Here is a 25,955-nt window from a genome sequence, read left to right as displayed (position 1 = left end):
TGGCCCCCTCCCTGCCCTAGCAGTTCATTCCAGATAACATCTTTCTCCTCTCTTCTCCGGCACCCTTTCTTGTCCTTTCTACAAAGGCTTGGAAAGCCGAGTTGTGTAACGCTGCCCCTTTTAACTCTAAGGTGCATGTGATGTACATCCAAAACAGCACAACAGCTCAGAGTATTCTTCTTAAGAGTCACCACTGCTCTTGACCGTGTAATGAGAACTTCCCATGCAGGAGCAGACTGGTGCACCAGGAAGGCCAGTATCCATGTCCACCTGGACACCACCAGCTGCCTCAGACAGTGGCAACAAACCATCATCATAATTAGGCAAGGACAAGTTATTAATCTGTTTTCCACACTCATATCCCCCTGCAGCGAGCTCCATAGGGTTACACATTATACAAAAGTATTATTTCCACCTGCTTCCCTGTTGGATTTACCTGGTGCCTCCCTTCTCTTTACGTACAGACCTATAGCTGGACACGAATCACAAACAGGTGTCACCCATGCCCCAGGTTTCAGGGATCAATACGCCCTTTGATGCCAATCTGCTGGGACAAGACTTTAATGACAAAATATAGAACGTGTTAAGAAGACTCCCCCATTGTAGGGACCAAGCGCGGGGCGGATTTTGATTCCTTCCACAGGAAGGAGTCCCTAGGAGAGAGCAGAAACGACGCAGCGCTGGTGCTTGGGCCAGGGGGTAACGGGGTGTACTGGAGGCAGGAGCACAACACAGACAACCCTACGGTTGCTCCAGCCCTTCGGGATGGTACACTTCAGTCTCTTCAAGGTCTCTCCAGCCCTCAAGAGTAGTCCCAAAATAGACAGAAACCACTTCCACCCTCTTCTGATGGCCACAGATTCAGAAGGTTGAGCCTCCCTGTTAGTACTTAACGTAGAAGGATGTATCAGCCAGAAGTCACGAAGTGGGGACCCTGCAGTCCCCCTCCCGCCGCACACCCACCTGAACTCTGGGCAACACTACTTTTATTAAATTTTCTCTTGTATTTAAAAAAAGTGGCAAAAAAACCTGCTAGTAAAACTTCTGAATGGGGAAAATTAGATATATTTTTTGCAAGCAGCAGGTGAGGAAAAAAAGGGAAAAAAAGGGGAAAAAGGAAGAAAAGGAAAAAGGGGGGAAAAGAAAGATGGAAAAAAGAAAGATGGAAAAAGATGAAAAAAGAAAAAAGATGAAAAAAAGAATTTTTTTTTAAAAGGGGAAAAAAAGAAAAAAAGGAAAAAAAATGTTTTTGCCAAGACAGCAAAGGGCTGCCTTGGGGAGGATTTTTTTTCAGTCCATATATACGTTGCAGATGAAGCACTTGGCATTTCAGGCCTTTCACCTGGCTGGTTTCCAATCGCTGTGGCAGCCGCAAGAGTCTGCGAACGCTACCCAGCAATCTCCCACCCGCGCCGGGAAAGACTGACTCAAGCTGACCGGCTTCATGAATGTCTCCGCTTGTTCAGGTCCCCGCAGAGGCCCACCGTGCTGCTCAGAAGTGCCATTATTAAACAGCCCCATCCCGACTGGATCTGGAAATTCACTTGGACGTGGTTTTTTGGTACGTGGGACCCGCGCGAGCAGACAACGACCGGTGGGATACGCGCGCCAGCTGGCCCCACCGGTAGGCAGAAACACTGTTCTCAATGGATATTTCATCTGTTTGTTGTTGAAATAATCCAGGACTGCGAACTGCATGGCACAGAACGACCGTGCCGGGACCACAGGGCGCCACGGGCTGGGAGAAGGAGAAGCGCAAACGACGGCGAGAACATCGAAACCAGCTCTCCACTGGCTGCGCTCTCCTTTCGTTAGCATCCAAGAACAAATGCGTTTCGACCAAATCAGACCACCACGGCCATCACCCCAACCAAGCAAATTGGACTGGAGCCGCAGCACAGCTTCGCTCAGAAATCCAGATTTTGACCGCTAATGCGTTTTATGGGTCCCTCTTGATCACAACTGGAAAAATGATGGCATCTGAGATCCAGAAATAACAGAACTTGAACCCGGCTATCAGCACCCGGCCCACCTGCCGCTTCCAAGGGCTGAGCATCCCAACCAGGAGCGCGTTTCTCGGATGGGGGATAAAGGACCTTTACATCCCACATCGCTATGGGAGGTAAAGGGCCATTTCCAAACCACTCTCCTTCCCAGGTCCACAGTTAAAACCTGCTCTTCTAAGGCCAGGGGACAAGGAGGAGGGACAAGGCGCTGCTGGACTCGGGGGGCCTTTTTGCTGGATGCAGGGACATTCAGCAAAACAGGAGGGCAGATGGGATGGACCACGGGCTCCAGCGTGCTCCGTGCCCCGGCTCTGCAGGTTGCGAAGGGAAATCAGGCTCAGATCCACCTCCATCCTCAGCCTCTTCTGGACAGCGAATGCATTTCGCATTAGCTAATAAATTGCTACATCTTATGTTTCTTAGCCTGCTGGAATGATGAATATTTTGGAATGTATTTTGAATGGTTCCCTGCCAAAGTCGAACAATCATCTAGAGATTTTAAATCAAAAGGCTGAAAAATGGAAACCTCTGTATTTCCACAAAGTTCACCGCAGTTTGAAAAGCACAACTCCCAGCAGAGGAGGCAGAATAATGATTGTCAGAGCTCCTGCAAATTGGGGCAAAACAAGGGATATGTTGGAAACGACAATACCTAATATGGAGTAATAATCTCCAGGTGATGAATATATTATAGGATATCTGCTTATTGCTGCCCTTAATCTGGTTGAAATGTCAGATACTTTAACCTGGAGGATCAGACAATTTAGGGACCTGTAGGGAGACGTGGGTTATCTGAGCCACAAAGCACTGCTTTTGGTCTGGCACAGGGCTAGCAGACGAGTGCTGCCATTCTAGCACAATTTAACAGAATTTAAGGATTTTTAAAGGCTCTAGCTAATGAATCACATCCATTGCCAGACTAGGCACATCCTCACCTAACAGAGGAGTATCTGAAAACCAGCAATAGATTTGATGGTTCACCCAAGGCAGCACGGTTGGAGAAAAACGACTATGCACCCGTGCTGCGTCCCGGCACCCTGCTCCAACCGCCGCATCCCACCAGCTGCGGGGGCCCAGATCAGTTCATGCGGATGATTGGTCACCACGCGACGAGGGCCGAGCAAGCTCAGCACAACCCCAAAGCTTGGATGCAGAATCTCCATCGACAAAGGAGAGCAGTTAAGTGGTCTTGTCTCATCGGAGCAGCCACAGATGGAGCGGGTCCAAGAAATAAGCTTCTCTCTCCCCCGTGGAGATGGGCTGTCTAGACACATTGGCAAAGCCACGCCGCAGAGTTTGCAGCGCTGCATCCTTCTTGTATACAACGTGTCAAATACAGCAAATTCCTGTCCCCTGGCCTGTTAGCATGGGCATTTTTTCAAACTTCCTAGGTCAGTCATGTCCAGAAATGCCAATTACATTTAATGAGAAATTTTTAAACAGATTTTTTTTTTTTTGCCCCTAGGAAAATATCTTAATTTTTTTAAAATCAACCCTCTGGCAAAATCATTTGCTGGTTATTTCATTATGTCCATTTTTACTAACAATTAAAGTAAAAATAAAATGAGTACAAAGTATTTTTAAGCCAAGAAACACTGATTTTTGAATATGAATTGCAATGGAAAACCTGGGAAAAAACCAGTTCTCCAAAAAAATAAAAAACTATTGAACAAAACCTATGGGAGCCAGGTGATGTTTTTCACTAGAAAAACAATGATGTTTGAAGATATTTAGAGAAAGTATGCCTAGCCTCAGGGCCACATTCAACACCGTACGTAAGTGTAGGTTTAAAACCATCCCTCTCCAGATGAACTGCAGAATGAGGGCTTTTGCTCCGGATCAAAGCCCTCCTGCAATCAGTAAATAACCTTCCACCAGGTTCAAGTTCCATCATCAGAAGTCCTTAAAACGAGCTAGAGGAACATGTGTCAGGACTGGCGTAGGTCGAACAGCATGGGCAAATTTGATCTTGCCCGGGGGAAAAGGTGGACTGACAACACGACTTCATCGGGTCTCTGCCAGATTCGTGTCCCTGGAGCCCACACCATGCTCCCAGCTCTTGGTGAAGCTGTATTTGGGGGAAGAGCTTTGGGAGATGGCAACAAAACCAGCACAAATGCAAAACTGGGGACAGCAGATAGAGGAGCAGGGTGAGATTTGGTGGCCAGGGAAACTCCCCAGCTCCAGCTTTCTAAGTGACTGTGAGCAAGCCAGTCTGCTCCTCTGCGCCTCCGTTTCCTTCCTTGCTTCGCCTTGCCCATCTGTTTAGACATCCTACTCTTGGAGGACATGTTGTGCCACTCTCTTTGTTGATAATACATCTAGCAGTCCTGTAGTTACAGGGGTGCAGACAAAAAGCAGATCACTTCAAAATAAACCAGAAGTGGGATGCATTCACACTACAATTGTGCCATTCATGCTGTTGAGCTTCACAGCATGGAGAATAAATTAAGAGCAAATAATTAAAACACTTTCAGTATATGGTATAAAAGTACACAGCAGCTATTTGACTTCAGTTGCACATGCAAATGCTAGCTGGTGTATCTGTGAGTATTGCAGACCACATTTCCTAGCCATCATCAGTGCTAACAGTGAGGCTCCACATCGCTGCTGGCTCCGCTCTTAACCCTTTGAAGAAAAGCTGTCGGTTTTGATTCATTTATGAAGGCAGATGGACTTATTCCAGGTTAATGGGGCTCCATAGCAAGGTTTAACAGCACCCCAACAGCTGATGGGCACCACGGTGTCCCTGTATTGGCTCCAGATCGCCCCACTGCTGCAGTGCAGCGGCTCCCTCTGCCTCGCCAACCTACCAAACCATCGTCCCGGGGCCTGGATGTCTGGGTCGATTTAGACAGAAGCAGCTGTGGGATGGGCTTTCCACTCTGATGCACCAATGGCATCCCTTGAGGGGACTCCTGAAATCACCTTGTCTCTAGGAAAGAAAGCTCAGCTGCTCCTGGCTGCTCACAGGAACCTTGAGAGCCTTTGACTTCACTTGGGCAATCTCCACCAACCTCTTCTGTCACAGGAGTAAACGCATTAGTGAGCGTGCAGGTGGCCCCCCCGTCAGAGGTGGCTTCCTCCCTCCTCCTCCTCCTCCTCCTGCAGCTCTCCATACATCTCCTGGAAAGAGGTACCAGGGATGGACACCATAGCTGAGGCTGAAGGCCATCTCCTGCCAGCCTCAGGTCCCACTCACGTGCTGGCAGCACTGACAGCAATGCCAAGCCGGGACTGGTGAGCAGCCAGACACAAAGCTCCTGGCCACGGGCATGCATCCCTGCAGGCACGTTCCTCTGACCGGTCCCAGACCACTCACACCACCTCTCTCAGGCTCCCCCTTGGTCACAGAAATTGAATTCCAATGGAAAGGCTGAGATCCCAGTACGGGCATCCAGTGTCCTAATACGCCAACAACTGCACCTGCAGCCAGGCTGGAGCCTGGATTTTCTGAGATGGGTCACTTGGGAATACCCTTCAACTTTGGGCACGAGGGACAACTACGGCGCAGTGCTGGGTGGACCGAAACATCCCCCACGCAGGTTCTGGAACATGCATATTGATATGCAAAGACTATTGCTGTGCAGCGTGGTGTAACAAAGATCAGAGCACCCAGAGAGCCACAAACCAGCTTGGAGAGAACTAAAGCAGAACGGTCTAGTCCTGAAATAGGTCCTCCTCTTCTTTTAAGCGCAGCTCATTAAATGTTTGCTGGAAAAACAGAAAAGCATTTTCCACAGAAAAGAGGACATCCAAGAAAAGCCCTTTCGGACATAAATTGGCAAGAGGCTCCCAAGCATTTATCTTCAGCATAGAATGTGCTCTGTCAGGAGGGATGTAACTAACAATACGCTGAAAAACATGCCACAGACTTCCACTGTATTTTATTTGGCGCTAAGGGGTTATTCCTCAGCACAAAGTATTTGCAACTGGCATCGGTTAAACAAGAAATTACAACCTTCAAAAGACCTATTTAGCGTCAGCTGAAGAAAGTACGGAATTTGCCATCGGCTTCGATGACAACAGATTATGCCCCATAAAATGCTGCAAACAGGCTCGGCTACAATGCTCGGCGCGAGCTGCCAGTTCGGTTGGGGGATCGGGGACTCGGCGCTTCCTGCCCCTCCTCGGGAGGCTGCCGCCTGGTATAGGACTGGTGCCACCCCTCTCCCCGACCCTCCAGCTCACGTGCCAAGTTTGGCCACGGGGCTCGAGACACGGCAAGCTGATTTCTGCACCAGCCTTGCAGAGCTGATGGGCTTGTGCTGGCTCTAGCCAAGCTGCAAAGAACCTCCGAGTCACCCGGCAGCATCCTGCTCCATTTGGACCAAAATACCCCAGGCTTGTTAGCCCCACAGCTCGTTAGTACTAACGAGGAATAAGAGGGAAGCGTCTCATTCCTCTGGGGTGGATGTTCAGCTGGGACAGACTGCAGTCAACAGCATGGATGGGTCAGGAGGGCATGGAACCCAACGGGTGGGTTACCTGGCCCAAGGTGGTGATTTGGGAGCTCCATCACCTCCTGATCCCGCACGGCTCAGCTACATCCCAGGATGAGACGGCTGTGCTGCCCCTGTCCCACGGGATTACTCCCAGCTCTCCGAGAGGAGGAAAGAGCTCTGCCAGCAAACTCCCCAGGCCCTCCAACCTCTTTCCACTCCGGCTTGCTGAACGCTCCAGAAAAGGAAACCTCAGAATCAGGAATCCTTCCCAGTGTTTGCTCGGGACGAGCACCATGTCTGCGCAGGAGCAGGCTCTGAAGTGCTCTGCGGAGAGCGTGTACGCCCGGGGAAGGGAAAGACGGTCACCTGGGCCTCTGTACCGGGCCAGCGCTATCTCGAGTTAACCTGGAAAAAGCGAGAGATATTCTCGGTCCAGAAACAACCACTGCCTCAACTCTCGGAGCAGGCTCCGGAGAGGTCAACCTGAGCTAGGTTTTCCTGCTGCAATCCCGCAGCCTGCTCAGCAAGCTGTAAAACGCTCCCATCCCCGCGCTCTGCAAGAACTTTACGGTTTCCTTCCCCAGCCCGAGAGAGAGAAGCACAGCTAGAGCAGACCTACACAGACAGGGGTTTAGTGGGCAAAGACCCTTCGTTTACCTTGCCCCGACAGGATATTTAACCATTCATGGGACTTGTGCAGCAACAACAAAAATGAAAAGAGGGAAAAGGAGACTTTTTGCACATAGCTGCAGCCTGCGGCAGGCAGCCCGCCCCACGTTAGCACGCACCGCTCCAGCGCTTGTAAAACCCAGACGCCTGCACGGCGTCTGCAGCCTTTGAGTTAACCCCTGCTCCTGCACACCCTCCGCACGGGATTAACTGCAAACCCGGGGAACTGTCACTTGGCTTGAAATGAAGCGCGTCTGCGCGTCTTTACCAGGCTGGGGGAGAACGGCTGGCCTTGCCCTGGCTGTGCCACCCAGTGTCGTTCACGCACAGCAGAACCACAACGAAACGTTCACAGACCATAAGCTGGACCCTCCCAGAATCACACGACTGCCTCCGTAGCACACTGGCATCGAGACAGGCTCTGGACAGACTGTGCCTTCTCTTGGTGCACCCTCTGCTTTTTTTAACTTTGAAGCTGGCCAAGTCTCAACCTTCCGACTTATACACACTGCCAGAGATGTACTTTTTTTTTTTTTTACCCCGGGTTTTCACATGACCCCAGAATCAGGAGCTTAAAAAAAATTTAAATAAATAAAAGAATTAAGAGCCATGGTCCTTCAAGGAGTCACAGCAATCCCGAGACTGGACTTTGGTCCCACTGTACTGGCACGGCACATTCATGCGGTAAGCGACAGCTCTCCCATAAAGGCTTCAGGCACTCTGTTAGCGAGCCAGGCAAAAGCTGGCATCCTGGTAGTAATGGTCTATCGTTAGCCAGTTGGCCCAATTTTAAAAGCTGAAGTGTGACAGCTAAACCCATCTGCAGAGCCCTTTCACGCTCAAGCCACTTGCAGCCAGGCACTAACTGCAGGCTGAAATGCCCAACTTGAGGCAATCGCACAGAAAACCTCGGCCGTTTCCCGCTCCAGAAGTCAGACGGCATTTTCGACAGGGCAGAGTCCTCTCCTAGCTTTCTGTTGGGGGAAAAAAGGCCTTTTAAATTTACTCTCCTTACACAGAGACTCACAGGGAGACCAAGCCAACACAGTCAAACGATTGTATCGGAATCATGTTTTATTTCCCAACATCTGACGGGAAGAAGCGTATCAAACCACACGTCATCTGCTGCTGCGGGCTCGTTCCTGAGCGAGCGCCTGCCGAATTCACAGCGGATGCAGGGACCGCTCCCAGCTTAGACGCTGCTTTTTACTTCGCAGATAGTTTAAGTGCCCCTGATGAATAGAGACACTTTCCTGAATCAAAAGCAAGAGGAAGAAAAAGCTGAGTCTTCACATAAATTAAACCCTAGAAATATTTTGACCAAATCTGTTCGCAGCATTAGAAGGATTGCAGGAGCTGGAGATGAAAAGCTCCTTTTAAGCTGGAGAATTCATCCCCAATGAAGGGTGAATGGGTTACTAAAACAAATACATTTCATTCTGGCTAACAGCACTCTGATCTTGCCTTACATGAACAGAGGAGACAAAAGCGCTCCCAGTAACTATCATTTACGCACAGCTGACTTCAAGCCCTCTTGCTTGCTGTGCCCAGGCTGTGATACAACATGCAGGTTTCTCCCACAAACCCCTTCTGTTGCTCAGGCATTTGTTTTGCAGTTACTCCGGCAGTTTTATTGGATCTATCACCCAGGCACAGAGATAAGAAGATACTAAAACTCCTCACCCCTGGGCACAGGCTGTATCTTTCCTTGGTTACCTGCCAGTCTGTGGCCAAATTCAGAGTCCCATCCTCACCACCTACCTTGGGAGACCTGCCACTGCACTCACCCAGAGCCACATCAAGAGAGACGGGTGCCCACGTCCGCCCCGTAGCTCCACCACCAGCTCCACCAGCACTGGCTGAAACAGGCCAAGCTGCCCCAAAACAGCGCTGAATCCCTGGAACTGCCTGGGCGGTTCTGGGGTATCCTCTCCCGCTCAGCAGTCCCTGGTACCCCAGCATCAATCAGCCTTTCCAGCTTTCAGGTACAGCCTGTCACCAAACCCCCCCCCGTGCCTCCAGTTTTCCCACAGAAAGGGTTTTGACTTCTCTGAAATCATTAGAGAAAATGAGCCCGGGAAGTTTCAAGGCTTGAAACCCAAGCACTTCAAAAAATTACTACTGATAGTAACCAAAGGGGCAATACCTCCTGTGTTTGCTAGAGCACAGAGTACGTTTGCACGGCAGAGATACTTCTCCTGAGCTATTAGGTCTCCTGCTGTGGGTCTTGCTTTTAAACTGTAAGATTAAAAAATGTGGGAAAGGTGGTCAGAAAATCCCATCAAAGATCTCTACCCCTCTCCTGGCTTTCCCTCCTCCTTGCTCCCTGTGCCGGCTGAGTTCAAGGCAGGCTGTGTCCCGCTCAGAGCGTGGCTTGCCACGTTGGAGCAAAGCAAATCGAAGACGGGCCTCAGCCCTTTGAAGCAGCCACAACAGAGAGGACATCCTCTCCCCAGGGACACGCTGCACGGGGCTGGCCCAGCCACCGGGACAGCAAAGCCAACGTGCGGCAGGAAAGAGGCAGCGATGGAGGAGAAACCCTGGGCCAGGGCTTGCACCAGCCGCCTGAAGGGGAGAATGCATCCTCAGATGGGCTGCTCTGGGCACCCAGCCCCTTGGAGGTGCTTCCAAAAGGGCAGCCCAGCTTCCTCAGCTAGTTTCAACTTACAATGCGACACGCTCTTTGCTTCTGATCCCCCTGGCAGTTTTTGAGTCATTGGCCAATTTCAATCAGAATTTGACAATTTGAACAGGAACTACAAAGATAACTCAGCTCCTAAAATTTTCTTGAAAACCCATTGGCTCAGGAAAAGGAAAGAGGCATTATTAATGCCGGCAGTGAGAGACCAAGATCTTACAAGACCCTCTAGAATCCAGACCAGAGCATGTTGCTGCTCTGACAAAGCCAAGGGAAACCCCAGCAGAGCTCAGCCTTGATTGCTCCATGGACGTCCCAACCTGGAGGTGCACAGCAGCAGGAACATCATTGCCAAGGGCTGCCTCCTTCACAATCATACCCCCTCACCTTTCTCGATGAGGCCAGAGCTGGAAGAACCCAAGGCTCCGACAGAGCAGCCCAAGCCTCAGGTTTTGGTATGGCTGCACTGGTCTTTTTCGCTATGAAATCAGGAGAAAGCAGAGACCAAGGCAGGGGGAGTACAGCAGCAACCGCATCCGTGTGCCTTGCGAGGGAGGGCACGCAGCCCACGCTCCTGGGGGACCCCGGCCACACCACACTGTCCACCCCTGTTCTCCTCCCCTTTCCTGCTGCCACAGACCGTTCTGTGGGCTGGGACCAGTAGATGGCACCAGAATAACAGAAAAGCCCCTCCGTTCTGCCCTCCGCATCCCCCCAGATCCTCCCACAGCATCACCCCGAACACGACTGGGCACCGGCAGCAATCGATGGCTTTCGGCTCTCTACTTTAAAAGTTTGTTTGGAGCTGACCTCTAACAGGACTTCTAAAAGTTTTAGCAAACAAGTTCAGGAGAGGAAAAAAAAAAAAATTCAAAGTGGTTTCTTTCCTTTTTGAGGCTTATAAAATCTTTATTTTGCCCCCAACATAGATGCTGCTGTTAAATGAAAAACAGAATCAAAGTGTTTACCCAAAGCATCTGCTTTCTCCATAACTGCTTTAATTTGGAGGTTTTCCCCCCTCCAGCTAGAACGAACAGAAATTTCCTGCCTGCTGCAGTTGATCAGAATCTGCGTTTCTCAATGTAGACACAATTCACCTAGGAAGTGCCTGGTTACATTTTTAAGTATGAAGGTGCCCTTCTCTTTGGCCCTTGTGACTGTCGACATTGTTAAAGGAAAGTCTAGTACTTCCTCCCAAGCAGCTTCTGCTATTAATGACAACATCCTTGACCCCAGTGGGGTGAGCATCCTCTCAACTCACTCAAAACAAGCAACAGGACCAGCTCGGCTCAGGGTGGGCATCTCCCCCAGGAGATACCTGCCTCTCTCTTGCACACCAGGTGTGCAAGAATTTTTCTCTTTACTGAGAGGCTGCCTTAAAGCAGGATTAACAGCCAGGGCACAGCCTGCAGCAAAATCCAGCCACGTCGTGGCCAGTTTAGGATGACCCTACCCACATCCGTGCCTTGTGGTACCTCCTGATCAGCAGTGGATAGCCACGTTTTCAGGAGGAGGACCTGGGCGACGATGATGGTGGTCTCCAGGGACGCTCTCTGCAGCACAGACAGGACTCCCCCAGTCCTCGGCTCGGCTGCGAAGCACGACAAGGTGTACCCGAGCACTGCACCGTGACGCCAGACACCTAGGAGCTGTGGCCATGGCTGTGCCTGGAGGAGTTTTAATGTGCTCATGGAGGTGCCGGGAGTTTTTCAGAAGCTTGAATCCTGCCCAGAGTCAATCTGGGACAAATTCAGAGACCTTCTGACTTTTCACACCTGGGACTGAATTTTGAACATGGCTTGGCTCAGCTCAGCAAAGTTTTAAAAGGAGCTTAATTATTTTGATCTTTCCCCCCCATCCCCATTACTAGTCATACCAAAGCAGAGCGTAATTCCTCCAAACCAAACCATTTGCCAAACCATTTCTCGGCAGACTTTTTACTTAACAGCCCTTCTAGGAATGGAGTACATCTGGAAACCTCCACGCCTCCATCCTCCTTGGCCAACAGCGTGTCCATGAGCACTGAGCATCGGTGCTGGGAAATGCCCAGCCTGGGGGGTGGAGGAAGGCTCCCGTCCCTGTGGGCTTGGTGGCAGAGCAGAGGACCAGCCACGAGGGTTTCATGCTACAAACGCTCCTGGGGGAGCCGCCTTTCCATGGTTCCTTGGCTATTCCCGATTTCAGCGGGCTCCTCCCCAGCTGGTGACAAGCAAACGCAAAATGGAGTGCAGACACGGGCAGCAAGAGATGCCTCTGACCATCATGGCCCTGCAAACCCTTTTCCTCCCTTTCCTTGGTGCCAGCCCTGCACAGCCATCTCTGACCTTCCCAGGGGGCCCACCCTACCGATTTGGAGCCCCTCTGTCCCACGAGGATGCTAAGTACGTTCATCCCCCTCCCCACCATTGATTAGATTTGCAGCTCTCCCTGTTTTCCTCATTTTACCCAAAACCGACGGGGTTGCGATTACAGAGACACTGTTCACAGAGACTCTCAACCTGGCCAGAAATACCAGAAATCTCATACAACAGCCTGTTTTCTTCAGAGCCGCAGTAAACTCAGAAGAGGTCCCGAAATACGAGAGCAAGTTGGGCTATTTCCGTGTCTGATGTTCACCCTTCGTAGCTCTGCAGAGGTTTTCCTATCTCTGCTATTCGTAACAGAAGGATTTTGGAGAGGGGATTGTCCTATAAATGAGTGTGGCAGCTGGTTCACATAAGAGCCTGAGATGAGGACATTGCTTTTCTTTTTTGTTTCTTGCTGTGTTTTGGTTCAAACCTGTAAACAGACTCGCACCGAGTGGATCTGCGTTCTCCATCTGGTCCTGTGATCCAATTTCCTGGCAGGAATATCCCTGACATCAAATTGCACAGGAACGCTGCAGCGCGTCCATCCGTCCCACGGCCAGAGCCGAGCTCTTCGGTTTGCCGGTTTCTGTGCGAGACCCAGCCATAGTGTTTCACCCAGTTAGCCCGGCTAGCGAGACCAATAACTCATGGCTGACAAAAGCAGCTCTTCCAAAAGGGCTTCCAGACATTCATGGATGGAGAAGCCAACGCTCTCCTCCTTCAGAGTTATTTCTAGTGATTACATAGCATCTTGCAGTTAAAAAAAAAAATCTGTGTTTTCTACCTCCTTTGAATGCACGTCTGGCTTTTGCTCCTGGCCACTAGCTCCTGTTCTACCTTTCTCTGATGGATTAAAAAAATAAAGACCTCTTCGTAGAGAGTCACAGAAACGAGGATTCAAATCTATCATCACAAGTGTCTGGAACAGCTCGTGGCATCGCATGGCCCAAGAGGCACAGCGAAACGTCACATGAACAGAACAGGTCCCACTCAGAGCGGGGAAGCACAGCAGAAAGCAAAGCCCTTCCGAGGAAGCCCGGAGAGCAGTGATGTGCACGCAGCAAGAGGGGCCGGGAGAACGGAGAACCCGGCACCACCGCCAGCGAGAAAATCAGGAATGAGCGCTCAGCTCTGCACAGAGTGCTCTGACCCGCCGAGAACAAGGTGTCCTCTTCACTTGCTCGCTGTAACCTCCTGCAGACACAGACTGTCTCTGGCTGGAGGAGCACACAGCATTCACGAAGGCAGACACGAGCCTGCCCAGACTGACAAAGGGCAGCTTTTGGGGTGGTTCTCTCGCTAATCACAGACTGGTTTGTCTTTTCAATCTCACCAGCTACTTCAGCCCACAATGCCCAAGCCAAAAGGCACATCTAGGAAATCTGTTGCCGTGTTTCCCAGCCATGGGTCACCCCCAGTGAGCGTGTCCCTTCCCCATCCACATGCTTTCCCTCAGCCGGCTGGGTCCCTCTTGCCCCACAGGCACTCCGGTTGAGCACAGCACAGAAACCTCCTTGGAAAGTGGGGGAAAGTTGGAGGCAGCATCATTGTGCTGGCCAGGACAGATGAAACACAGGGTTAAGCACACAGGCACATTCCCACTAAAGTCACACAGTCACTGAAACTTGGGGAAAGGCTGTCCAAGAGACCCTTCCCTTTACATGTTTGTCTCCATCAGATCTGTGCTTGGGGTCTCCACAGCGTCCCCACACCACCTCTTCCAGGGTTTCCCTACCCTCACCAGACTTGGGAGGATTTCCCTACCAGCTCACTCACATCTCCCTTACTGCAACAGAAGTAGGTGGGCTTGGAAATCAGTTTATACCCTCCTCTTCCTTCCTCCTGAACTTGATGCTGGAGCTCTCCTTACTCCTTTTCTTCTCTGAACTTCTTTTGACTCGGTTTGCATCTTCCTTGACATGCAGCATGCCCAAGCGGAAACCACCTGGAGCCTTCTCCGTGGCCAAGCACAATGAGAGGATGTTCCACAAACGAGGCAGAATTACAGGAGATGCTGGGGGTGAAAAACATCTGCCTCTCCTCATAAAGATGTGGCGGTTTGCATTGAGCAGGAGAGTTGGTTCAAGGCCAGGCGAGCAGATGGAGCCACAGCACTCCAGTGTAGGCTCCTCGACGTCAAATTCATCCCATTATAGACAGCAGATTGACACCAGTGGTCACTCCCTTGCCGCCCTCCTTTACAGGGCACCATGCAGAAATGCACCGGGCTGTGACGTGGGGGAGATCTGCTCTGTAAGCTCATCAGAGGAGCGAGAGCAGCCACTTCCCCCAGCAAGCCCAATTTCCCCACTGGGAATCACTGGCGGAGACGAGATGGATCCGTCCCGTCAGGGACCCGTGACCGGACCTCGCAGAGCACGTCCCGTGGAGGACCGGCTCTCCCGCAGCTGGAGGGCTTGGCCAGTGGTGGGGCATTCAGAGGAAGGGTTAGCACCAAAATAGGTCATTAGCGAGCGACGTGGGGTTCTTCATTCTTCTCCGGGCCCCTTGTTTTCCTAAGGGGAATGCCTCAGAAAACCCAGTGGGGGGGAGGAGGAATTTACAGTTCCCTTCCAAAAACTAGTCTTTGTTTGATCATTTTTTTTAAATGATCGAGTAACTTGTGAATACGTTTTCTGATGATTCCCACATCCTCCCAGCTGGAGAACGGTTCATGAACAGACTCCAAACTCTGTAAATGAGCTTGTTAGTCATAAGCCTTCAAACAGGCTTGATAAACAACTTTCAGCCTGCAGGATATTCATCAACCATTCTGTCTGCTCGGTCTCCTGACACTAATTTATTATTTACAATGAGAGATCCCTCTTCTAAATCACAGGTGATTGTTTCTTTTTACTGATTAGCTGATTTTTATATTTTTTTAAAAGGAGAAACAATGAAAAACAAATCACAAACAAGCAATGCGTCGCAAGCACTTATTCCTGAGCAGTTCCCGTAGTTTCCATGAGACGTATCACCAGTTGTCCAAATGAAACAAACTGTAAGTAAAGATCTTTTTGGCCAAACCTTCAAGACCACACTACAGCCAAGAAAAAGAGTGTGACCGTCCCAACCAGCCACTGGGAATTTCATTGCCTGCTGCCAAACGCTCCAGGGATCTACCGGCACGTGTTGCACTTTGCATCCTTTGGGTCTGTAGAAAGCCCGAGCATCTCAAGACGTTCAGGAGATCTGAGTCTGCTTGCAAAAATCTGCCACCAAAAACTGTTTCACCCCATGGATGGGTTCACGCGGCAAACACAACTTGCCCCAAGGGCATGGGGTGCACTCGGGTGCACCTGAGCAGAAGGTGGGTTCTCTGCAGGAACAAACTTGCTGGAAGTCGCTCCAGTTCATGGAAGGGGATCTCCTCAATGCTAATCAGTTAATTAACACAGAAGGTGGTCGATTAGAGAGACAGCAGCAGATGAAATAGCAATTTGCTGGGGGCGATGCAGAGGGAGGAGAATCTTCCCGAATTGCTGTTAAAGCCAAGCTCTTGCATAACACGCCTCTCTCAGATTTCAGTTAGAGGCCAGGACCATACCCAGTTACACCGGCAGGAAAACTACCTTACCAAGGCGAGCTTGGTCAAGTCATGGCAGCAAGTATACAGAAAAAAAAAAATACCTCAAGACTCCGTGGCCAAGGCACTGAGGCATTTTGGAGCAGTAAAAGGCAGACCCGGTCATTCTACTGAGCCATCTCTACTGATGTTTGGAGGAAAAAAAAGCCCCGCTGTTGCAATTTAGATTTTGGGTGCAAGTGTCTTCTGGGTAGGCTGCTCCCAGCACCAGCAAACGCCATACCCTACAAACCTGCCCTGCGGTACCCCAGGCAGAGTGGCCCTACACTGCCTGGGGAACACCCGGAGCAGACAAATGCCTTCCCCAGCAGGCTGCCTTGTGTGTGCGCATAAAATCCAGAGCTCTGTTTCCACCACCACCTTGGCTCCCCACCCCTGATCCACGGAGAGGTACAGACTCCCATCAGCATTCAGAACGAAGGCAGCAGGATGCAGAGCTTGGCTCTGGACTGGTCTTGAAAGCTTTTTTTCTCTCTTTCACTGCAAAAATCACCAACACATTTGCTCTGACAACCTCAAGCACTCAAGACCGGACAGGCTGCACTACTAACTCATGTCTAGACAGCCTTCCCAGTGACAAATGGGAGCAAACACACTCAGGAAAGAGACACAGACATGTCACCAGCTTTCTCCAGCACGGGAGACATCCACCCTGAGCAGGAACTTGGTGCTGGATTCACAAACCTCCGCTCCGTACCTTCCACCCAGGGGGAAACGCGACGCCGCGCAGGACGCAGAAGGATAACGGGTATGAAGTGTTACCGGCGTTTCAAACCACAGGGTGGGGAGAGCGCTGTAAAGCTTTATGGGAAAGCAGCCCAGAATTCACAGAGACAGGAGCTGCCTGCAGAGCCACTGGCCAGGGCAGCCCTTTCTGCAGCACCAGGCCCAGAGCATTAACACTCTCTTTTCACTGTTACGGCTCAGGCACTTTTCCTTATTAAAGTCCAATCCATCCCCGCAGAGCCCTGACTCTGCTGAGCTGACGTGGAGAAGTGACGGCTCTTTGAAAGCTGTGAGCATGATTTTTTTTTTTTTTTAATCTCCCAAATGTTGGTTGTATTAGTGATGCTTCCAAAAAAGACAACGATTTCCAGAGGCACTGAGACGGTTTTCACGGCTTTGCCAGCACACTGGCTGCGGCTCAGCCCAACTCGCCTGCCACAAACACAACAAAACCAAGAGCAAACAGCAGACTACTAAAGGTCCCTATGGGTTCAAAACCTACCCAACCTTGACTGGTCCAGCACCTACAACAGCTACAAGAGAGGAATGAAAGCTACTTGGATGGTGCCTTCTGCAGCCACCCACCCGGCTCCATCACCTGCGGGCACCCTGCTTTGTTCCCAGCGCTGGTCCCCCTTCAGAGCTGGATGCCATTTTCCTTCTCCGAGCCTGCCCAGTCAGCAGCTGCTGCTGGCGATTTTGTCTTGCCCCAGATGCACAGGGCCATGGGTAACTTTGGGTTTACTTTGGTCAAGTATGCCACAGGAGGAGTTCATCCGCTGGTGGGCTCAGAGCAGGAAGCAATGTCCCCAGGCTCCTGAAGAATTCCAGTTCTCTGTGCAAGAGCAGTTTTGCTGCCTGAGCAGCTCATCAAGACGTGGAGATGGTCCTAGCCAGATACCGAGCGGCTCTTTGGACGTTTGCCCTGCCCAGCAGTCTCACTGACTGGCTGGAGTTTCTCCTGTAGGAAAATTTCTCCAGCCAGAAATGGGGGAAAATTTGGGTGGAATATGAACTGGATGCTGCAATAGGATGTAGTGACTTGTTAAGAGCATAGCTGGCTACCTTCGCCTCTCTTCTACCCTTCCCTTCCAGGAACACAAGGCACCAGGAGGTCCTGGACTGCCACTCCAAGGCAAATGTTCACTTCGTATGGGCACGACAAATCCAGACTGTCTGGGACAGTGCTTTAAACACTGGCGTAACCTTTTCTCGGCCTCTAGAGGGGAGAGAGGAGCCCAGAAAGCTATGTAAGCTGAAATAGATGCTCACTGGCTTGCTCATCAGGTCCTTCTTCCCAGCTTTGGCCTTCGCAGACTCATCCTTGCAGAAGCCAGGCTTTCCATTGCAGGAGGTGGCCCTCAGCTTTGGTGCCGCTGCTCCCTTCCTTCCCTTCCCAACCAGCATCCTCCAGATGTTCTCGTTTGAAAGAAACTGCTCTCAAAATTATGCCACCATAGTCCCAGCAGACATGCAGTGCACCTCTGCTGAGCTCCCATCTCCACCTCACAGCATCCTGAGGTCCAGCAGAAAGAGCGCAGGAAAGGAAACGGCAGGTTAGGTACACACCACACATTTACAGATCAATGCAGGAATGACAAATGTGAGCAGGACCAGCAAATCTAGGAGTAACAACTGGAGGACTGTCCTGGAGGACCCTCGGACCCCTGACTGTAAGAGTGCTGCAGTCACAACGCAGGGTGACAAAAGGACAAAGCCTTACAGACCCGTGCCGTGGGGCTGGTGGCACCCACATCTATGCACGTGGGAGCTTCCACTGACACAGTCTGGAACACAGAGTCTCCACAGAGACTCTCCAGTGGCTAGTCAGAGGTTGAGTTTCTGCTGCATCTCCCCCTCAGGGGAAGGCACTGCTAGCATCCTTCTCCACACCCCATGGGACTGCCATAAACCCCACTGGGGTTTCGCAGCCCTTTAAACTGCCTGCTCTCCCACCAGAGCAGCCAGTGGGTTCAGAAGGTATCTCCTACATGTGGAGACCATACAACAGGTTTTTCTTGGGGCAACCAGAGTAAAAACCTACGCCCTGCGGATAAAGCCACAAAAACAGATCAAAGTCAGATCAGAGCCTCGGACAACAGCTCCTCCAGCCAGGCTGTGATGATTCTCACTTTGCATCTCCACAATCCGCCCCGAAATCCAAGCCTCCTTCAGGAAAGGCGAGTAGGGTGGGGAACCAGCAACGCAGTGATTCATCCTCCCAGAAACGGAGGCCCAAGTCTGGAATATTGTGACACTTGGTAAATACTCGTGATGTACTTCATTATGCAACGGAGGCCCAGCAGGAGCGTGGCTCCCTCAGGGCTACTTAATATGGGTTTCAAAAACTATTAAATATATCATAAACAACTTGCAACCAGGAATAAACACCTACAATCCCGTCAAGCCATTCCAGTGATGTCAAAAACCATGGGAGCAAACTCAGTTACCAGAGGGGGGAAAAAAAAAAAAGAAAAAAGAATATATCCTTGAAGGAATTATGACCCTGTAATTCTGCATCTGCCTTGTCAAACGCTCAACCCTCCCAGTCCCTCCTGCTAATAGTCTGTCCGTGCTCTTGCTCTTTCTTTCCAGGCTTCTGAACGTCACGTATTTTGATGCACATTGCACCTCTGCTGAAAGGCAAAAGGATCGTGCCCCTGACCGCAGGCAGCAAAACTGTTTCACGCCTGCACAGAAATATTCCACCGGCCCAAAAAACCACGGGTTTTTGCATGACTCAAGGCTGCTGGTCAAGTCTTTAAACGCTAATACTCATCAATTGGCATACACATAAGCAGTCCATTGAATTGCATGCAATGACTCGTGTGAGCAAGGATTGCACAAATTAACCCTGAGATAATATTTTCCCATGCGATCACTGCTTTAAACATCATCAAAAAGATGGAAAATAGACTGGCTAGTAGTGGAAACTCGGTGCAGATGACAGAAAGCTGATGTTCATTAAAAGCATTCTAGCAGTTTAGACCAAACCTTTAAGTTTTATGAGAGATTTCAAAATCTAATTTTCATGGAAATGTTTTCATTACATTAAGGGAGAGGGGAAAAAAAAAAAGTAAAAACCTACAGCAAAATCTTTTTCAAATTAAAAAGTTGGAAGCTTTGTGCGGATGGATTGAAAACACAAGTACCATCAGCAAATTATGAGACCATGAGAACCAGGAAGCAAAACTGATTATGATCAAAAAAAGTGAAATTCACAAACAAATAAAAGTCGAGTTTCGCCCGTCAAAAGGAGGGCAGCAAGGCCAGCGCTCGCAAACCGAGTCAGCTCCCTCCTTCAAATTCACATGGCTCTTTTCTTTCTTAATAACAGTATGCTGTCCATTTTTGTTTGCTTTTTGGTGCCTTTATTTTTATTTATTTTAAGACTCCAGGTTTGTGACGGAGTCACGTTTCCATCTTTTGCCCGCATCCAGAAACTCCCTGTGAAAAACACAAAATGTGTTTCCACTTCAAACTGTAGGATTCAGGGATGTAAGAAAAATATCTAACACTGTGAGATACTTGACGGAATAACCACGCACCAGCCAGCCTGAAATTAAATAGATACGCCCAAGGAACATAAATTGAAAGCAGTTAATCAAACTTTTAACTGCTCTGTGCTAGTTATCTGTGTTTCAGCCTTTATTCCAGTGAAGACTGTTCACCCTTCCTGCAAGAAGCCTCTAGGATACGCGCAGTACAACTGGCACGCGTAAAGATCGCTCCCGCAAGAAAAAGCAAGCTGTTGTATTTTTCACACGGATAACATAAACAACGAGTGCCTTAAAAATAATATTGATCTGATCCTTATTTTTTCCACATCAGCTGCTGGAAGGGGAAGATTGATTCTGGAAAGTCTTTCTTGGCAGCATCTTGTAAGGTTGCTCACTGCTGCGCGCGGGGTTAAAGGCACCGGCCGGTTTCCCTGCTCACCCTGCGTAACCTGTGAGCATCAATAGCCGGTTGCTTCCTCCAGGCTCTCCCTTTGCCCATCAGCTATGCAGGACAGGAGGGGAAGAAAATAGCCGCTAGATTTAATCCATTTACCCTGCTTCCCCCCACCCGTTTTCTATTCTTTGTACATTCCAGGTCTACAGTCTCAGCATCTTCTGGGAATAAGGGCTGTGTTTTACTCACAAAAAAGCCACTTAGTACTTCAAGATAAAGCAAAGGTTTGCAAAGAAAAACCTGCAGTTGTCTCCGCTTCCTCTCTCCTTCACCCTCCATGTGCCACAGCAGCCCACCGACTCGCTTTTCACATTTCAAAACGGTGGCAGAGCTTTTCCATCTCTTTTTAAGAGAGCACGGTTTTTTGGGTTTTTTTGGTTTTTGTTTTTTTTTTTTTTTTTTGTGAAGGGTGGCGACTGCAGACAACCTCAGGATCAGGAAAAAAAAAACCCAACAAAAAACCAATTCAATATTTACACACCCCCTTTTACTTCTATAGCAACCTCAGTCGTTCTGATTAAAAAGAGGTAAATAAAGCATAAAGAACAGCCCTGTGGGAGCAGACCAAAGGTCCTCCAGCTCAGGATGCTGTCTCAGACTGCCAGTAACAACAGTCAGAGGGTACAAGCCCGGGCAGCAACGGAGCAACCTCTGCCCCAGCTCATCCTTCCAGGCTCTGAGACTCTCGGCTCCCTGAGCCGGACGCTGCCTCCATGCACCGCCGCAGCGAAAAGCCAACCTCAGGCCTTTCTCCTCCCTGAATTCGTCTTGTTCTTTTTCGAAAGCACTTCTATTTCTGATCTCCATAAAATCCTGTGGCATAGAGATTCATCACCAAACAACGTGCCGGCTGAGAAAGCCCTTCCTCGTGCTCTCAACCCATTGCCTGAGAAGACAGGACTGAAGCCACCACAGATGCGTTGCTTGACCCATCCTAAGCAAAGAAACCCACCTTCTCCCGGTCGCCCCAGCAGGGTTTCTGCTTCCTTTGGAAGGAGCAGTAGTGCCGAGGGGGTCACGATGCCCGCCGAGACAGAAGCAGCCGTGGGGAGCCGCAGGCAGCCTGCACCCCAGCTTTAATTGCAAACTGGCTCTGACAGCCCGAAGTAATCTGCCATCCTGGGAGAGAAGCGCAGCCCCCAAACTGCCATTGCTTTTATACGGAAGAAAAATTAAAGGACAGTAATAAGTCCAATATGCAGAACTCATGCACGTACTGGACCAAAGCAGGGTTTATTCATTCCTCACAAAAGAAATCCAAGCATAACAATTTTTCTTTTGCTGCTCACGCTTTCTCCGCATCATTTTACAAGCCATCAACAGTGAGACTCAAACAAACAAAAGACAAAAAAACCACAGAGGTCAAAAATGCCAACTTCAAAAAAAAAAAAAAGCTAATAGCTTACCATCTCTGGATTTGGAGAATTAACCCTGCTCAGAGCCACGAGCTCTGGGAACCCACCGACAGGTTTCTGCCACCCCCGAAGGGCACGGGAGCAAGAGAAGCCGATTGCTAGGAAGCTCAGGGGTCCCCTCTGTTGAGCTGGGACCCGCATTTTCATCCCAGTTTTAGCCGGAGTCAGCGAAAGCCCTGCTACCAAAGGAAGAGTTGGTTGTATCTTAACAGGTGGTTTTGCAATGAAGAGGAACTCAGATTGCAAAGCCTTCCCGGCTAAGTGGCAGAGGCAGGGAGGTTTGCTGTGAATTCTATCAGCTTTTTTAGGGTATGGTTTTCAGAGCTGCAAGTTGAACTAAAGTCAATGAGAGTGACAGCTTCGCAGCACCACTGAAAAATCAGCTCCTCAATACGCTGACAGTTCTACCTGTAAATATTACAATCATGGCTACTCCCAAGGATGTTCAGTTTTTCTTTTTAATAAGAGAAACATTTTCTCCTGAACCTCTTTCAAATGAACTAGTAGTGAAATAGTTGCTTCAATCTCAAATGTCCAAATAAAACCTTTTGTCACTTTGGCGGCAAACTTTTTCCCTTAATTTTGGATTATAAAAATAGTGCCAGTAATTTGGCTTTTCACTTCAGTTTGGGACAGAAATCAGTGACAGACTAGCTGACTTTCCTCCAGGTTGGAAGAACATTTTTAGTACTCTTGAGACATTCCACAATTTCTCCAAACGGCTTTTACCTTCTCTCCTTTAGTAACATAGAGAATAACCGAGCCCTGTGTTAAGCTTTTCCACTGAACCAGCTCTCATTTTTCACCAAGAAAAGCTCATAACTCTATTGCACTGCCTAGCTCCTGCACAGTCCTTTTCCTGCATGGATTGCAAAACACTTCACAAAATACATGCAATGGGTGGGGAAACTGAGGCACGGAGACTCATGGGATCTGCTAAACGCATCAGTGAAAGAGCCAGAAAGCCCAGATGACAGCTCTGCCCAATAAACCAGGGAGAATTTATCCCCAGTATTTTTTTTCTTCTTACTTCAGAATACTTTTAGGACTTTTTAATTTGCCGCAACAACATTAAAACTTCTACAGCATTCAGAAAACTTCTAATTTATTTGAAGCTGTAGTTTGGTCCCTGCTTGGCAACGCTGGCTGAGAAACACACCCTCAGACTGGGATTTTTTGGTCCTTTTCATGCTGTAAGAGCAGGGTGGGTATCAGGGAAACACAGCCCTTCTTTTCCAGGCTGGCCGGGCTAGCTCAGGAGAGCTCAGCAGTTGGCAAGGGGCAGCATCAGGAGTAAATCAGGTCCAAATAAAATATGATAAACGAAGCCGGGGGGAGGAATAGAAGTAAAAAAAAAAAAAGTTGTCTACGTAACTTGTTGGTTAATATCTCGGGGACTCTCTGGCCGCAGTGTTGCGGCACAGGGAGCTGAATCGGGGGGGGGTGGGGAGCAGCAATCACTGCCTTCCCCCCTAAAATATACACCTTCAGGGCCACAAATCGCATTTTCCCGGGTCCTGGGAGGGGAAATTTTTTAAAGCAATCTCCCAGCGGCGGGCGGGCGGGGCCCGGCTCCCCGGGAGGGAGAGGAGCCGCTCCGGCAGCCGCGCACCGCTCGCCCCCTTCCCGACCGCGCTCCCGCAAGAAACCGGCCTCGGGGTGATGCTTCCCCGCCCGGAGAAAATGCCTTGTCGGGTTTAAGCTCGGGGATCCCACGGATGGTTCGTGTAAGGAGCAGATGAATTTTTGGAAGGCTCCTCCCTTCCTCAGCCCGGTTTCCTTCGGGATACGGAGAAAGCCACGTCGGACTCGCGGGGAAAAGAGGGTCGGAGGCGGCTCCCGGAGAAAAAAAAAAACAAAAATAACGAAAAGAGAACGAAAATTGCAATTTCGTTCGCTTTTCGGTTTGGGGGGTTTTTTTTTTTCGCCTTTCGCCGGCAGCCGCAGGGCAGCATGCCGGCCCAGGATGGGGGGCTCCCTCGGAAGAGAGTCCGTGTCCGCCGCCGTGGCCCCTGCCCACCCCACGGGAGACACGGCGGGGTCGGCCGCAGCCAGCCCTCACCCACAAAGAAAATCGCGGCCAGTCCCTGCGGCTGGGGATTTTTCATTTTTGGGTTTTTTTTTGTTTTTTCTTTTTAACCGAAAGCAGAGGGAGGGTAAGGGAGGGTTTGCTGGCCCTGCACTCCCACCTCACCCCGCTCCGCCGCGGCTCACCCTTCCCGACTGCGCTGCCCTTAGAAAATAACAAGCTGCGCTTAGAAAATGCCGCGCAAGCCGGCGCCCATCCCCGTGCCCTCCAGCCGCGGGGCTATTGTTTTACTTGCGCTCCCAAGCGAGGACCCGTTAGGACGGGCAGTTCAGAGGCAGGTCTGCGCCCTGCCCTGCCTGCCGGGGCTGCAAAGGGCCTGGATCAGGCCCGTACCGGGAGAAGCGGGGCTCGGGAAGGAAGGGATCGGCGGCTCCGCTTTGCAGCCCCGCACGCACCCTCGGGCTGTTTGCGAGCCGCGATGCTCCGGGCAGGCCGTCGGACAATCGTCCGGTCCCCATCCAGACCCCCGAGCAGCTTCCCGGTGTCCCGCAAATCACGGCGCCGGTCCCAGCTCCGACGGGCCGGAGGGACGGGCGGATGGATGGAGACTCAACCGCCCGCCGCGCCTCGCCCCGTCCAGCCAAGCCCCGCGCTCAGCCCCCTCGACAAGCAATGGAAGAAGGGGCTCAGCTCCCCGGCCCTATCCTGCCCGCCCCGGCCCCCAGGGCTGTTCTCCTCCCGGTCCCCCGAAGGGAGACGGAGCAGCGCGGCGCGGGACCCGACGAGCGTGGCACGGCGGCGAAGGGCAGGTCGCCGCTCCCCCTTTCCCGAGACGCGACTAGGGGAAAACAAGCATTTTCGCACGCTGCCAGCCCCGCCGAGGGCAGGGAGGACGCGGACTCCCCGCACGGGGCACGGCGGGGAAGGCCGGCTCGGAGAGCGGGACGAGCCGGCCCAGGGACCGGCCGGCGGCTCCTCCGGCCGCTTCCCCACGGGAGCCCCCTCGGGGCCGGCACCGGCCGCCGCCGCCCCCCGGCTCCGCACCGGGAGGGGAGCGCAGCGCACGTGGAGCGGCCGCAGCGGCACCTCGCCCCGGGGAGGGATGGACATGGGGGTGGGGTGGGGGTCCCCGCACTTACTGTCCTGCTGCGGGGTGTCGCTGCCGCTGGTCAGCCCGGGGGACTCCAACAAGCTCCGGCCGGGCTCTCCGCCGCCCTCGTCCGCCTGGGCGGCCACCATGTCGCCCGCCTCCTCCAGGTCCAGCAGGTGACTCACGGAGAAGTTCTTCTTGGCTTGTAAATTGTCCAGGCCGGCGGGGCCGTCGAGGCGGGCAGGCAGCAGGGCCTGCCTCTCCATGGCGTGGGCATAGCTGGACGCCATGGTGTCGAGCGGGGCTTTTCTGCCCTCGCCCCCCCCGGGCGCCCACCGCCCCCGCTCCCCCCCAGCCGCCGGCCTTTCGAGGGGGGATGCGCAAGGACCGAAGTGGGGGGGGGGAGGGGGGCGGAAAACGGGACGGGACCCGACGGCGACGGGAGGGTAAGCCCGAAGGGGAGCGGGCAGGGCCGGGCTTAAAACATGCCGGAGGGAAGAGGCGGCGCGGCCGGCTCGGGGCGCCGGGGCGGCGGCGCGGGGTGCGGGGAGCTGCCGCCGGCCGGGAGGCGCAGGGTGGCTGTGGGGCCGCTGGGGCGGGTGCGCCCCGTCCCTCCGCCTCCGCCGCCGGCGGCTCCCCTCCCTCCGCCCCTGCGCTGCCCTCCCCTCCCCTCCGCCCCGCACTTCAAACGGCGGGGGCGGCTCCGCGGCTCTCCGGCCGCGCCGGGCACCCGGGGGAGGGCGGCCCGCGGGGCCCCGCCGGGACGTGGCACCGGCGCCCCCCCGCCCCGGGACGGGGGTGGGCAGCGCCGGCCCCGCCACGCTCATTAGCTCCTCGTGGGGGGTGACTGGGGGAGCCCTCGACTAGGGGGTGAGAGGGGTCTGGGGGTCCCGTCCCCCATCCCCCCTTGTCACCCGGAGCTACACCTGGAGGGGAGGGTGGGCACAGCCCAGGGGAAGGCTCCCGGCGTAGGGGAGAGGAGCAAGAGGGCAGAAATAGTGGAAATGAGAAATGCAGATGAAAAGGTGACAAAGAGAAATGGAAGAGAA

At 51.8% G+C, this 25,955-nt stretch overlaps 1 protein-coding gene across 2 annotated transcripts in view; it reads right to left on the bottom strand.

Annotated features, from left to right (window-relative positions):
- The window catches only part of PRRX1 (paired related homeobox 1), a 43,042-nt gene extending 17,533 nt beyond the window's left edge, over nucleotides 1-25,509 (bottom strand). Inside the window, exon 1 of one of the 2 annotated variants that reach the window (XM_054834262.1) lies at nucleotides 24,956-25,509. In XM_054834262.1, coding sequence (XP_054690237.1) covers nucleotides 24,956-25,196 — 241 coding nt within the window. In that variant the 5' untranslated portion in view covers nucleotides 25,197-25,509. The remainder of the gene's footprint in view (nucleotides 1-24,955) is intronic. The other variant, XM_054834261.1, reaches the window with a different exon arrangement.
- Nucleotides 25,510-25,955: the final 446 nt, after the last annotated feature.

Source organism: Grus americana, chromosome 8, assembly GCF_028858705.1.
Source record: "Grus americana isolate bGruAme1 chromosome 8, bGruAme1.mat, whole genome shotgun sequence".
NCBI classification, from domain to species: Eukaryota; Metazoa; Chordata; class Aves; order Gruiformes; family Gruidae; genus Grus; species Grus americana.
Note: the sequence above shows the minus strand (reverse complement) of the source record. Positions and strands in the feature narration are given on the sequence as shown.